Source organism: Macrobrachium rosenbergii, chromosome 51 (genome assembly GCF_040412425.1).
Source record: "Macrobrachium rosenbergii isolate ZJJX-2024 chromosome 51, ASM4041242v1, whole genome shotgun sequence".
Classification (NCBI taxonomy): domain Eukaryota; kingdom Metazoa; phylum Arthropoda; class Malacostraca; order Decapoda; family Palaemonidae; genus Macrobrachium; species Macrobrachium rosenbergii.
This window is the reverse complement of record NC_089791.1, coordinates 70,460,864-70,477,655: the sequence shown is the minus strand read 5'-3', so window position 1 is coordinate 70,477,655 and position 16,792 is coordinate 70,460,864. Positions and strand designations below refer to the sequence as shown.

Genomic DNA, 16,792 nt, shown 5'->3' with positions numbered 1-16,792 from the left:
TTTTCCATGCATTTATAATATTTTTCCATAAATTTTTTAACATATTAAACAAACAAACAGTAATTCCCAGTCTTTTTTTCCTCGACTTGAGAAAGGAAAGGGGAGGGTAAATGTCAATTTGCTTGACAGTTTGACATATTGTCCAGAGGGGAAGGAGTGTTGCCCTAAGAAGCTCTCAGGAAAAGATACTGTGTGTGTGTGTGTGTGTGTGTTCATAGTGTTTTAAAAATGTGTACTAAAGGTATTACATCTTTGGAAGACAAAAAACAAACATATAAATTTTGCTGTTGTCAGAGAGATTAAAGAGATAAGCTCACCTCTCTCTCTTTTTTTTTCTTTCTTTCTTTCTTTTGCCCAAGCCAGCCTTGTTGAATACATGTCGAAGTAGTAACTCTCTCTCTACTTTGGCTGGAAGGCTTAGAAGTATGTATATATATATTTTTAAGGGTTCTAATGTTTAAGATAACTTTGAAATGATAGTAATAAAATTTCAAAGATTAATACAGTAATAGGATAATAATTTAAGGTATAATTGATATAGGATGATACTTTTAAGTATATATTTGGTATTTGAACTTTCAGGATAGGCAGTTATAAGCAACTTTAGAGGGGGGGTAGCAAGTATTCACAGATTTTAACTGCTTTTGGGGGTCTGGAATGTATCCCCTGTGAATACGGAGGGTTTCTCTAACTGTACTTCACCAAATTCTGCAAAGACAATTGAATAAACCATAAAAAATGCTGCTGCAAATGGCGCTGATGTGTGCACCAGAGCCGGCAGAAACAAACTGACTCTACCTGCCGGTTGTTTCCCATGTTCTCCGATAGTGGGCGGAGCCTGTCACTTACACAAAACAATAGAAGCGCTGCTGCATATTTTTTTTTTTTAAGTTGCAGCGTGAGTTAGAAACATTAGCTATGTAATAACTTGGTAAGTTGCTTACAGGAAAACATGAAATAATTTATATATCCCAAATATTGTGCAGACCCAGAAGTTTGTATCTTTGAAAGTTTGTAGACAAAGTCTGTGTAAAGGAGTACCAGTACTAGTTTCGCACCACATATTGCCGATACAAATATGCATTCAACGGACAATCTTATGACCTACACTGATTCACCCTGATGTAGGATCATAAATTACGAGACAAATATACAGATAACTTACGTTGCTCGCCCATAGAGGATGTCTGCTACTTTTGGCTGAATGGTCATAAGAGGTTCAGGGCATGATGGGTCTCCATGCGGATTTGGGAGAGGAGCAGTATTCTGAAAGTATGAAAGAACCAAATATTGGAAATTTCTCAGGCATCTGCTTAAATTAGGGATGTGTAACTTTTAACAATTCTTTTTGAGGAAATAATAGTATTTTGCAGAATTAATGCTATACTGACCTGAAGCACAGCCAAAAGTAATGAGTGGACTACATGATATATAACAAAGATTTGCATTTACAAAATGAAAACATTTTCACAGGTTACTTTTCTTTTTATAGATTTCATCAATAAACTAACAAAAAAACTAAAATAAAAAAAAACAAAATTCTGAAGGACAGAGTTGTGCATTCAACATTACCGTCTGCGATGACTGTTGCTTAAATGAAACATCACATGATCGAATTAGTTGTGAGACTACTTGGTACAGCCTCCCTAGTTCAGCATACTGGTATTTGATTGCTGGCCCAGGCCCTTCATCCAATGCTACTAACATAAACATTTCCACAACATTCAGCTGAAAATATAGTGTCAGAATGTCTAAATAATTTCCCAACAAAAAATTCAAAACATCACACCTCACAATCAACTTACACTATTGTTCATGTTTAAATAAAGCATTATCATACAATGATAAATGGCATTTCTAACCAAAATAATCATTACTACTATTATCATAATTACCATTATCATACAAGGAGACAATGGCATTCTAACCAAAATAATCATTACCACTATTATCATCATTATCATTATCATACAAGGATACAATGGCATTCTAACCAAAATAATCATTACTACTATTATCATCATCATTATTATTATAGTAGTTTTACAAGACTAGAATAAATAGCAATTTAGCATGACTGAGTCACTTTTCTAGAGTCATATGGAACAGCAAAAAGATCTGTTTTGTAAGGAAAGGTAAAACCTGGAGTAAAAAAAAAAAAAAAAAAAAAAAGTTGGCCACTCAGGTGGGAAGAGACCATAATGGCTCAAAAGTAGAAGGCAGAAAGGCAGAAGGGTCACTGCAATTATTATTAATACCATATAGTTTACACTGAGTTAATGCTCATAGCGTTTGCTCTTAATGAATATTTTACATCTTATTCTATTTGTTGCAACTCCTTCAAAATCTAAAAACTTAATAAACTGAAAATGTTGAAGATTCTGGCAATTTCTTTCAGGGATTCATTTCCAACTTGATATACGGTGCTGTAGATTTTTGTCATGAAACTAATGGTATGTTTATCATCTTATGCTTTCAAGGATTGGGTTGCATTATTTTTCAAATAAGAAAAAGTCAGGTGAATGTGACCAATTTCTATTGCCTACACTGCACACTAAGTAGAGTGCAACATCATGATTCCTTAATAATTTTTTTGTAAAATATTAAGAGAAATTATACTCATGAATCAAGCTGTCCAAGGCACCAACCCTGTGCTGAGATCTTACTACTATAAAGAAGCCAATCCCTTTGTACTAGCCAGTCAGATGTTAGAGCCTTCTGTAAGTACCATCCTTTCCTTTGCCAAGTAGTACACTGAAAAGAATGGCATATTCTTTACCTGTTCCCTACTTTCCTCACATCTCACACAGGGTGGTGTCACTTACTGTAAGATAAGTCTGGCACACTACAGATGGTACTAGTGAATCTTTGATACAATCCCCTGGCTCCAAGTTGTTTTACTTTCTACCTTTAATTGTTTATCAATTTCCATTGGTCCCTTTTCTCTTACTTGTGTAAATTTAACTTTCTCCTAATTCTATCTCATTTACAAATAATTATTTCATGTGAGAACCATAAAATTCAAGAAATATGATTTAGTGTCCTTAATTTATTTACACTATTAACCCCTTGCATCTGGATATGATCATGTGAGGTGCAATACCAGAAAATGGATTGGGTCTGGATATCCTCACATGAGAATCATTATTTGGCGCCATGCTAGTCGAACAATTTTTGCGAGAAAACATTCGGAACACTTGAATAGGCCATAAATAACTATGTAGCAACACTCACATCTCAGCTCAGTGACCAAGGAATAATAGTCACTCATGAGACCTCATGGGGGGAAGGTAATACATCTCTGTAACCCGGTACAACTTGTATATATTTAATGAGTACAAGTGTACTTGTGTACATGCTGGTGGAAGGTATGGCCGATCTGGACATCTGTAAATTCAGCATCCTGGGCACGATCAAAAGTCACATTTGGATGCAGCAGTGTCAGCAACACGTGTGGAGAGCGAAAATTTGTCATTGTTCTGTACCAAAGCGTCTAGAATCTTCATCTGGTTATAGTTGGATTCTAATTGTGTCAAAGGAAGTGTGTGTTAGTTTGTGTATTGTGAAAAGTGGCTAAGTCCGAAGGGTTCTTGTGAAAGGTTACACATTTGCTTTTGAGGAGCCGAGCCAGAAAGATTTGCTGGAACACTATGGGACCAGGATTCCCTTTTGCTGAAAGGTAAGTTTTTAACATAGACAATGATTAACTTTCAGTGGTTATTTCTTTGTGATTCTTATAACATTTCTGATACAGTGTTGATGTGAACTGAGTGAGTTCTGGTTCAATTATTACCATAGGTTTCAAATAAACTTTCCCACTGAATTCACATCCGCCACTAAGGCGAAGAGTATGCTAAATCTCTGCATCTGAAAAAGAGAGCAGAAAAAAACCATAAATAACTGCATATCCCCAAAAAAAGAATGAGAAAGAAAAATAAAAATAATAACAAATGTGGCACCACCCCAAAACAAAGAAACAAACTCCCACCAAACACTGAGTTTTTCTTTTAATCTTGAGATAAGTGTTAATTTTGTCACTCCCTTTTTTTTCATCCAACACAATGAACCTATTTCCCCTTTTCTCTTCTATAACACAAAAATGCCCTTCAAACTTGGGACCCAACTCGTAATTTAATTAATTTCTGACATTTATCTTCAATAACACTTTATCCCCAACTGTAACTCTTGCGCTGTCCGATTTCATGTTACTTCTCGCAACCACAGCTTGAGTCGTTGACTTGAGAATACTACCAAGATGTGCATGTCTCTCTTTACCTGTAGCAACTAATGATTTAATCGTATCATCACAATGTGAAGGAACTGACGACCAATCAAATGCACCCTGAACTGGATAACCTAAAATGCCTCCACAGGTCACATACCAATGGTGTCACTAACCACTGTATTCATGCTATGTCTGACCATATCTAAATATCTATCCCAATTAGTATCATTACACCCACTGTTAATTTAAGAGCTTCGAGAACTTTCCTATTAGCTTGCTCACACTACCCATTAGCTTCTGGCCTACATGGAAGACTATTTACCTTCCGTATCCCCATAACTTCCACAAGGCACTCTAACGTTCTATTCACAAATTTTCTCCCATTATCTGTCATAAGTATCTCTGGCTCCCCATATCTACATATATACTTACTGAAAAATGTAACTGCAACCTCTTCTGCCCTCTTACTCCCTAACGAAAAAATCTCCACGAACCTTGTTAATTTAATTCATCTATAATCACCAACAATTGTCTGTGACCGAATCCCGATTCATGAAAGTTCGTTAGCAGATCCATATGCACCCTCTGAAAAGGCCCATTTGGGATAGGAAAAGACCCAAATTTACATGACGTAACCCTAACCGATATACACAAATTACACACACAACATTCTTTCACATATTTCTCCACTGAAGAAAACACATTTTCCAGAAAACTTGATTGTGTACCTTCTCATATGCCCTCTCATGTGGACTTCCAAGTTTACATCTCACGGGGACTACCAAGTTTACAATGTGTAATCTCTAAAACCGATGGAATTAACTCTTTTTGGTACCACGACCTGTGTTGTACCCCCATTATCCTCACTACTCCTCAACTTACATATTTTCCTCACCAACAAATTGCCCCCTAATTCCAAACCTGAATAAGGCAACCTATACACCTTTCTCACTAATTCACCTATAAGAAACACCTTTGCTTCCATTAAAACCTCACCTTCATCTTGTTTCTTCACCTCTGTGTCCACAACATTCCTACTAAAAGTATCCGCCACCACATTATGTTTACCTTCAATGTACTCAAGACTAGCATCAAAATCTCCAATTGTCAAAAATCACCTAGCCCTCTTATGAGAAAGATCAGGCTTATTAAAGAGATCCAACAATGGTTTATGATCTGTAAGAACTTCCACCTTGCTCCCCATTAGCAGCATCTTAAAATGAACCAAAATAGACACTACTGCAAAAAGCCTCTTTGTCCACCATTGCCATTAACCTCTCATTACTTCCACGTACCTCCAACTTCCTGCTATAAAAAACAATTGGATGAAATTTACCCTCAAATTTCTCAAACATGTGCCTATCCACTCTTGACTTGCATCAAAAGTTGAGTATACCTTAGTTTAACCAGAGCACTGAGCTGATTAACAGCTCTCTTAGGGCTGGCCCGAAGGATTAGACTTATTTTACGTGGCTAAAAACCATTTGGTTACCTAGCAACAGGACCTACAGTTCACTGTGGAATCCGAACCACATTATGCCGAGAAATAAATTTCTATCACCAGAAATAAATTCCTCTAAGTTTTCATTCTTCGTATGCCCTGGCTCATTGCAATTAAAGCAACAATTTTGTGGCATACAATCCATATATCTTCTATCACTCTCCACTTGACTGCAAAAACCACTACAAGCAAAATTTGATTCTCTCTGAGGGAAGTTCCTTTGGGTCCCCTTCGTGGTTTTCGGCATCCCATTGAAAAATGTACTATCCATCGGGGGGCATTTTGACATATGCTTTTCGATTTGGGATAAGATAAAAGATTCATCAGACGCAGACTCTACTGGACTATCCAAACTGCTCACTATAGCATCCAGCACGCCTTTCAAGAGCCTGGAGAAATGCAGCAACTTCTGAAAATTATCTAATGAAATAGAGCAGCTGCATATCCAGCCCAACCCCCTCAAATTCTCTACCAAATCCAAAACTACATCAAACAATTGTGAGCTATAATCCTCCATGGAACTCTGCCCCTTCCTAATCTTATAAAATGCTCTCATATCCCGAACCAATCACCACATTTATTGCCCCATAAGCGGTTCTCAGAAATTTCTTCAAGTCCCCCCAAGTCCAATACTTCTTAAATTCAAACACTGACAGCATTTCCCAATATCTCCTACATCCAAAACAAGAAACCTCTTAGCTTCATTAAACCCCTCATCACCATCTGTGATTTTCTTCGTAGTGGAATGATTCTCAACACTCAATAAAAAATCTCCTCTGGCTGTCTCAGACTACCATTCACCAAACCCGAAAGGGCTGGATCAGTGACGGAATGTCATGACCTTACGAATTAAAGTCTTGTCTGATGTCTCCCCACCTAACAATTACTGACTTTCTCCTCCTTATCTCTGCCTGAATGAAAAATATTTCTCGCCCCCAATAAAAATGGCCCTATCTTGAAATCATACCCTCTAAGAAGTAAATGACATTTTATACACGCCCCTTCAGCTGAGCATCAATGCCACCTGATTTTTAAGGTTAACTCACGAGATACACACAAGAAAAAAGAAAAAAAAGAAGTATCCCAAAAGGAAAATTCACCCTCTGATATCGCCACTACCTTGTCCACATGCAAAAATTGCTGCCCCAGCAACAAAAACCCAACCACTTGTCACAAAGCAAAGAAACCACCCTTATCACTATGCAGTTATTACATTTGACATTACATCCCGCACACACACAAGAGATATATCTTTCCAGTCCCCCGTCCCCCATAAAAAATTATAAAAAAGGAGAAAAGAAAATTTTGAGCCATTCGAATAAAAAAAAAATCCCCCAGAAATAAATGAACCCACTTTTTCTCCTGTACCAGTATCTCCACAACCGCCGAATCGAAATAATAACCACACCTCAATTGAAAACACAATAACTGTCGCAAATTGCAGTAAAATAATCTACATTTGATAACCACTCCTTCACCAAGACCTCCACTGAGAAAAACTGATTTCTCAGTCACCACGCCTGGTTGCCTTCATGACAAAAATGCAAACTCAAAGCATTTCCCCCTAAACAACAAAGTACTAACCAAACCAAATAACCCCCCCAACCTATTATGTGCGCATGTACCTAACCTCCTAAATCCTAACAACATTCATACCTCTCTCTTCAGCATGAATTCACAACACTGTCATTCAGTGTCTTTCCCACTGCCACAACCTGTTATCCCCCCCCATATAAAAAAACCGACTGGAGACACTTACCTCGGAAGGTTGGCACTGGTAGCTGTGGCCTTGAGGACCATCCCCCCAACTCACTCTATCTATCTCTCAGGCATTCTCCCAAGTACTTCAACACTTTTTTTTCTCTCTCTCTCTCTCTCTCATAAAGCTCTTTTCCCATTTCTAAAGTGTGTGTAAATCAAACCTAGTTTACAAAAATTAAGTTTAATATGCGAGTTTAACATGTCATGTAAAATGAAAATTTTGTATGATTGATAGTAAAACCCACTAAGCCACACCCCAAAAGCAAAAATTAAACAGTTACAAGAAAAAATAATGTGTGGGGATTAATTCTCATCCCCCACCAAGTCACCCAACAGTTCCACATTATTTCCAGATTTCTCCCCAAATAACTTTCCAGGTCTATTTTATCACAAGTTCATTTTAAGTGGCTATATGCTATGACTGATTATGGCTCCCACCGAAAAATATGTAGGGAAAAGAAACATCTCCCATTAAATCCAGAATGCACTCAGTTCACATCAACACTGCTTAAAAATGTTGAAGGAATCAGAAAGAAATAATCACTGAAAGTTAATCACAGTCTATGTTAAAAACTTACCCTTTCAGCAAAAGGGAATCCTGGTCCCAGAGTGTTCCAGCAAATCTTTCTAGCTTGGCTCCTCAAAAGCAAATGTGTAACCTTTCGCAAGAGCCCTTCGGACTTAGCCACTTTTCACAATACACAAACTAACGCACATTTCCTTTGACACACTTGGAATCTGACTATAACCAGACAAAGCTTCTAAAAGCTTTGGTACAGAACAGTGATGGAAACTTCTGCCCATCACAAATGTTGCTGACACTGATGTATCCAAAGGTGAGTTTCGATCGAGCCCAGGATACTGAATTTGCAGGTGGCTGGGTCGGGCATACCTTCCACCAACGAGATCACTGACTACTGTGAAACATCCCATGTCACAGGCACAAACAAAAGTACACATGTACTCATTAAACATTTTTGTCCATTAATATACTCAAGGAAAGTTGCTGTTTCTTTTATTTGTTACAATATAAAGTTAGCTTTAATCGTAACTTTGCTATATAAAGTACAAAAAATATTAGAACGAATATAAACTTGGTAAAAATAGCTCGTATTTTTAAGTGTCTCCGTACAGAGGCCCTGTACAGGGTTAGAAATATCAACTTTCAACTTCCTGGAATAGGCACAGGAAAGTTTTTAGAATTTTCTTATACCATTTGCATTTGCTTATCTTCCTCATTTCACTAATTTTTTTCTTTAATTGGCAAACCTTAAGTTTGTCTGGTATAGGGGTTTTGTTAATGTATGCAAGTATTTAACCTAGCCTGTGAGGGTCGTTAATAATAATATTTTCATGTCAGGCTACCCTGAAAGTACTGTGCCATTCCTTCCACAACTGTACTATGACCCCTGGAACCCAGCACTGTGGGACAAATGCCTCTAGAGAGGGTTGTGACTCTTACACAGGGGGACTAGATTGTGGACTCATTTACTGGTAGTGCTATACCTATGCCCTCTTATTTGACAGCAGGCCAGTCTCCTTTTCTTCTGAAATTTTATAAACATTCAGGGTCTGGCCTCAAACATTCCATCTATATAAATTCCTTTAGCTTCAGCCTCCATCAATTATTTCTCTGAACCTAATGGCCCAAAAATAACTGCCTTAATCCTTTTCAACTTTCTCCCGCTATAATCTCCACTTATGTTCCCGCTATAGATGGAGTCTATGAACACTAACATGAGTTCACCTGTAGCTTGATGTATGGATCTCACTTCTTTCTATAAGACCCATTTGGTTGTTTCTTTCTCCACCTATCTCACCTCTTGCTAAGAATCCTTGCTAACCTCCCACCCACTTGGCATTCTCAACCTAAATTGCTTCAATGTGCATGGTGGTGAGTGATTCACTTTCTTTCACACTGATGTGGAAGGAAACAGCAATCGAATTTTCTTTTATCAGCATGATGGATCACTCATTTTATCACCCTACACATTCGAAATTGGCAAGGCAATGCATGAAACCGTACTGCTCTGTATCTTGAATCTTTTTAAGATCTACTATAAAATCTCTCTTCTCTCGAATCTTCAGATCGCACACATTTCCAATACTCCAAACTTCATCAATCCCCAACCCACACAAATCTCTCCCTCACCACAACACTAGCTTGGGACCAAGTTACAACACATTGATATACAAGCCTTTTTCCTTGACTTTCCATTGCACTGGGGGGATTTTTGCTTTGTAGTCAAAACCCTGACCTAATGTTAATGAAATCTTCATCATCAGTAATTAATTCATCATAACATTCTCTACTTGTAAACCTTGGTTTCCTTATTACAGCTCGTCAGCCATCTGACCAAGCAAGTAGGCATGAATCATTCAACAAAATGTTCCTTTCTGCCATTACTCATGTTTCTTTGATATCTAGAAAGAATCACTGTGCTGATGTACTTTAGAGGAACACACTATCTCACCACAAACTAGTTCTTGTTCTTTTCAGCTCATGCAAGTAGTTCCCTTTTTAACTCTCTCCTGATATCTGTATTCCTTTTTTTTTTTGGTACTAGGATGCTTTCCGTAATGGAGACCCTGCGCTTGTAGCACTGTACTTCCCAACTAGAACTGTAGTTTAATTAATAATCACAATATGCCACCTTTCCCTATCTATAGCTAGTGGCATTCTGCAGGGTTGTGTTCTTCAACTACTCTTCATCATCTTCGTCAATGATCTCTGGTTTAAATTTTCACCTTTCCATGCTTTTGCTAACCATTCAACCCTCCACATTTTTTCTCCAATCACCTCCAGGTCATGTGACCCTTTCACATCCATACTACCAGTTTCTTTCCCAAATTTAATCAGTGGAAATCACTATTCCTCCAATCATGAAGTTCAAAGGCAGTTTTTCCAGGCTTTAGGATCATCTTCCTGCTGTTTTTCCTGAGACTCGTTCAATTTCTTTCTTTGAAAGGCATATTTACTACTTCATCTGTTGTTAGGCCCAGTTGCTCTTACTTATTTTTTTCATATGACCTGGACTAGGAAAGAATACTGAGTTACCTGCAAAACTGGCCTTTGCTCTTGGAAGAAATTAAAAGATGTCACTGGTACATCACTAAACTATACTTCCATTACCCTGAGAGTTGATAACATCTCAACTTTCATAAATGAAAATTTTGTAACATCTCAATTAGGAACAATCAACCCACTTTAGAAAATACTTTGATAATTGATAAAAACTGATTTGACAGAACAATTAAACTATCAAATGATCATTAACAAAAAAATTTACCAATCACTTATTTCATCTTCTATGCTTATCTGCAGTAGCAAATTCATCAACATAAAACGGAGCTAAAATCAGTCATAATGAATGTGAGAGTCATAATTAACAATACCTTAAGAAGTTGTAGTTTCTCTGGTGGCCCTATTGATGCATACATGTTGAAGAGGTGGAAGTACTGTGCAAGATGTCGACCATGCTCAGACACCTCTTTATTTAGCAATTGTAACACAGCCACTAAAAGTTGATCACTTAAGGTACATGCACCACTGGCCATATCGAATCCTGAAACAAAAAACTCAGATACTTGAAATGAGACAGTCCATTTTACCTCATACTTATTCTAAACAACAACTGATATATTCACACACTTCTCCATTCTTCATTTATTTCCATATAAATTTTGCAACCAACTCATACAAGTGAACCCAACCTGAATAAAATCTTTAAAAAATTGTTATAGAAGGATACATTAACCCCTTACCCCTTACTAGACTAAACTGGGATATCTTGTGATCAGTGTCCTAAAAATTCTGAACTTGCCACGATATATCTTGTAAAAAAGTTAAATGCTAATACAGGGCTAATACAAGATGTCTCGTGATCCACAGTGTTGTTTCAAGGCTTCTTTGAGATATCTCGTGCTATATTATATGTTTGGCAGTGGTATTTGCTGTTGGAAGTCATGAGCTATCAAGAATGACTTTTTTTTCGCGCCGACTATGTGTCATTAGTAGCACTTCAACGGTCATCGGGTTTTTTTTTTTTTTTTTTCTTTTGCCTGTTTTTTTTTTTTTTAAGTTTGGTTGTTTTATTTGCCATCTTAGACTGTTTATATGTTATATTATTAATTTATCACACTGCTGTTGTCTCTTTTGTTACCTAATCCCTTGACTATTTTGTGATACATCAGGTAGCCGGTGATCTTGAGAGTTCGTTCACTTGTTTTATATCTTCTTTTCGCCTGTTTTTAGGTAAGTTTGGCTGTTTTATTTGTCATCTTAGACTGCTTGTACGTTATATTATTGATTCACTGCGTTGATGTCGTGTCTTCTATTAGCTAATCCTTTGACTATTTTGTGACCGAGTATAATTTTTTTTTTTTATGCTGAGTAAGCACCATTACCAGCTCTCCAGTGGTGACTTTGAGAATCTGTTTGTTTTATTTCTTCTTTTTGACTATTTCTAGGTAAGTTTGGTTGTTTTATTTGACATCTTAGACTGTTTATATGTTATATTATTGATTCATTATGTTGATGTCATGTATTCTGTTAAGTCTCTTGACCATTTTGAGATATGTCGAGTATAATTTTTTTTTTTTACGCCAAGTATGCACCATTACTAGCTCTCCAGTGGTGACCTTGAATCTGTTTTATTTCTTCTTTTAGACTGTTTATATGATATATTATTGATTTATTGCATTGATGTTATGTAATTTGTTAGTCTCTTGACTTTATTATTTTAGTCCAGTTATGGCAAGTTACCAAGACGACAGTGATATTCAAGAATCATTTACTGATCTTGATACCTCTGGCTCTGAAAGCATCTATTCAAGCTTGGATGATTTCAGTGATGATGACAGCGATACAGATTCGGTAATGGATGATACACAATGGTGTAGAACTGCAGATTCTTCTGCCCCTCCCCCCTTTAATTTCCATTCACAGGGACTACAGGTCTCAATATCCCAGGGAAAATTGAAGGTGTCTCCTTTAGATTTTTCCATATTTTTTTATGATAAACTGATGGAACTTATTTGCACTGAAACCAACATATTTGCTGAGCAATGCAATGCACATCCAAATGCATGGCATCCTGTAACTCCACCGAAACTCAGAGTTTTTTTTAGAGACTGAAAGGAATTGTGAAGAAGCCTGAAGACTTCTTGTATTGGTCTAAAAATCCACTTCTTAAAACCCCAATTCTTGCTGAAACTATGCCTTTCAAAAGATACAAGAAAATCAGGCAGTACCTGCACTTTTCTGATAATGAGAGATACGATAAAAATTTGCATCCCAATCCTAAATTGAATAAGATTTATCCTATTTACATGCACTTAGATAATAAATTTAGAACTGTCTACAACCCACAAAGAGATATTTCAATTGATGAGAGTCTTTTGCTTTATAAAGGAAGATTGGGATGGGTGCAATATATCCCAGTGAAGAGATCAAGATTCGGCATAAAGCACCTTATGTTATATAAAGTTAGTACAGGTTATGTGTGGAGTTTTTTTATTTATGTAGGTAAAGAAAACAATTTGACCAGGAGTTCCATGAATTGCCTAAATCCTCGCAGGCTATAATGACTTTATTGAAGCCTCTTTTGTATAAAGGTTACTGCCTTACAATAGACAATTATTACATCAGTCCTGAATTAGTAGATATGGTGGTAAAATATAAATAGATTGCTATGGTACTATTAGAATAAATCGAAAAGACCTGCCAGTTTCACTGAAAACAGAAAAGTTAAAGAAGGGGAAAATGTCTGCTTATCATCGAGGTAAAGTTATGGCCATGAGATGGAAGGATAAAAAAGATGTTCTACTCTCCACAGTTCACAATAGTGATGATATTGAAATCGAGAGTAGAAGTGGTAAGAAAAAGAAGGCCAAAGTAGTAGCAGATTACAGTATAACCATATGGGTGATGTGGATAAGTTGGATCAAAACTTGGCAAATTATCCTATTGCCCGGAAAAGAACACACAAATAAAAAAAAAAAGTTTTCTTCCATCATCTAGATCTAGCTCTTTGGAATGCATATCAGTGTTACAAGGTGAGCAATGAAAATTGCTGTTCATCTCTCAAATTCAGATTAGACATAATTAATTCAACTTTGAAGAAATATCATGCTGAAATCCCCTGAACAAGACCGGTTATTCACAAAAGGCATTTCCCCATTGAAATTCCTCCTACACCCAAAAAGAATTTTTCTACAAGGCAATGTATCATCTGTTCTAAAAAAAAAATGGGGGGGGGATAATAAGGGAAAACCTAACAGACAAGTCTTGTTATATGTGCGAGATATGTGAAGTTAGTGTTAGTCATTATATAAACCCGTTTCAAAACATACCACACAAAATAATATGAGAAATACACTGATTGATGTGAAGTGAAAAAAAAAAATTCTGTTTAACCAAATGAAGAGAAAAATATAATTTTGTTTACCCTAATGAAGTGAAAAATATGTTTATCAAATGAAGAAAAAAAATTTTTTTTTTATCCAAATGAAGTGAAAAATACTTTGTTTATAAAAATGAAGTGAAAAAATAAAGTTAGCAAGCATCAATATGTTTTTATTCAACGCCTATTTTCAAAATTCCTAAAACTAAGCAAACGAGATATCTCATCATAGACCAAAATAGGTATAGTTAGTAAGAAATAACTAAGTTTCTAAAAATTACACTTTTATGATAAAATAAGATTTTATATATACTTACCAGGTAATTACATAGCTAACAGTTCCTATTATTGGCAGCTAAAATCTGAAATTTGTGGTAGCCATTCTTGTGTTTTGTTTCAGTGTAGGTAACTGACCCTGCCCACTTTTGGGAAAGAGAGGAACAACTGAGCAGAGAGCTTCAATTTGTTTATGCATAATGTCCATGTAGAGGAGGTGGGTGGGCTCCCACTCCGTACTTACTTGGTAAGTATATATAAAATCTTATTTTATCATAATGTCATTTTTATATAAGTAACTTACCAAGTGATTACATAGCTGATTCCCACATTGACAGGAGGTGGGATGCATGGACTATTCTTCCCCCAAAACATTAGTAAATCTAATGAGTTAAGGGAATAAAATCTGCTGGCATTACCAAAATCCTTGATGTTTCCTTACCTGGTAAGAGAGCTGCAGCAGGCAGGAAGTTACTGCCTCTGGTTTTGCACTCATCTTAACCTGCAGAGAAGTGGCTCTATGGCCAAGGGTTGTCTACTATGTGAGTGGGAACTCCACAGTGAAGGACACCTCGGAACACTAAATGAAGCACAAAAAATTTTGCCCCTGCCCAGGGCGCAGTACCTTCATCAACCAGATAAAAACACGGTTACCTACACCACCGCCAACCACTAATAGTCTAGGCGATCGGTGCGAAAATTGCTCGTATGATGATAAAAGCATGAAACTTTGAGCACGTGTGTCACATCATTCTAAACATTTTCAGAGGTGGAGCCAATGCAAACTGTACATAGCATAGGTTTTATTAAATCCTATTTACTGATTTTATTTTTTTTTATTTTATTGAATCCTAATCCATAATTTTTTTTTATATTTCCACGGCTGGCAGTCTAGATGTGTAGCTACTGATTGGTCTTCAACTAACCTCCTGTTGCATGCTCAGAAATGGCGAGCCCATCACCAACAACTACCCAGTCAACTGATTGGTTGAAATGCGTTGTGTCAACTAGACAGCAAAGAACCATTGACATGTCCCACTGATACAGGCTATAAGACAATTGCTGAGAACATTAATCAATTTAATGAACTCCAGTGCATAACAGTACAAATAAATGTTACACATCTGGACCATGGAAATGGTGTGGAATGCACATTTAAGGAACAGAATGCAAAGTGGCACAAATCCTGTTATTTGAAGTTTGGCAAAAGTAAATTGGAACGTGCCAAAGAGCGAAAGCGAAAATCTGCTGAAGAGCCAACAACCTCAAAACGGATTTTCACACGCAGCAGTATTGGTGGTGGCGAATCAGATACCAGCACACATGGGCAGTGAAACCCTTGTGTTTCTTCTGTTCCAAACCAGAAACGGCGAAGGAAAAACTTCATGAAGTTTGCACATTTCAATTACATTACCATATGCGGAAGTGTGCACATGAGATCCAAGACAAGGCTCTTCTAGCGAAATTAACTACAGGAGACCTAATCGCACCTGAGGCAAAAATATCATGCAAGATGCCTCACCAATTTGTGCAACACAGCACTTGGGAAGGTCCCACAAATTCCATATCTCACAAGTGACCAAATATGCAAAGATATTGCATTAGCGGAGCTGATATCCTACATAGAGGAGAGGAGACAAGATGGGGGCACTGTGGTGTTCAAACTTGCAGATCTTACCAAGCTTTACTCTGCCAGACTAGATCAGCTCGGTGTGGATGTTGCCACACGAGTAAATAGTAAGCACCTTAAAGACCGGATTCTCATGCATCTTCCACATTTGAAAGCTTACAAGGAAGGGAGAGATGTGCTCATGGCTTACGAGGATGATGTTGGCACCTTCCTACGTCAAGGTTACCAGACAGATCGAGATGTACCGAGTGTCATGATGACGGAAACTGCAAACTCAATCCGATGTGGCATTTTTACGCAAAAGGTAACATTCTCAGGGTCATTTGCCCACAGTAGTCAGGTGGAATCCATGCCCCAGTCACTTCTGTTGCTTGTCAGCATGCTCATCTATGGACCAAATATTACTGATCAGACATGCAACAAGAACCTATGTCAAACTGTGCTCACCATCGCTCAACTGTTGGTGTCCAACTGCATCAAGAGGAGGCGAGACTATGGAAAAGTACAACATGACTTTCATGATAAAGATCAAGAGACACCATTACCCATCTATACTGGACTTAAGGTCCATGCATTAACGAGAGAACGGCAGTTGGTCGATTGCCTTTATGCGCTTGGTGTGTCAGCCTCATATGACCGAGCCATGGATAAAACCACATCATTGGAAATAATGTGTGCTAGTATTATCACCGGATTGGCACAGTCTGTCCTCCCCAGATACAGAAGGGTCAGTTCATCACTGTAGCCGCTGACAATATAGACCACAACCCAAGCTCAGCTACCTCCACTGGTTCATTTCACGGTACAAGCTTGTCCTTGTTCCAAAATATTACTACCAAGAGTACGAGTGGTGATGATCGTGTCTTCACCAATTCACTTACACCTTAGAAGGGGCAAAGGAAGGTGATGGACTTACCTGTGGCCTATACTAAAATAAAGCCCACAAGTCTACGAAGTGATGTCTATGTTCCAAGCACTTCTGGTAACCAAACATC

General features: G+C 37.4%; 1 protein-coding gene across 1 annotated transcript in view; it reads right to left on the bottom strand.

Annotated features, from left to right (window-relative positions):
- The window catches only part of LOC136833478 (ubiquitin carboxyl-terminal hydrolase 9X-like), a 525,953-nt gene that overhangs the window by 94,897 nt on the left and 414,264 nt on the right, over window positions 1-16,792 (bottom strand). Inside the window, 3 exon segments of the mRNA XM_067095694.1 lie at window positions 1,166-1,266; window positions 1,573-1,728; window positions 10,884-11,053. Of these exon segments, the coding sequence (XP_066951795.1) occupies window positions 1,166-1,266; window positions 1,573-1,728; window positions 10,884-11,053 (427 nt within the window).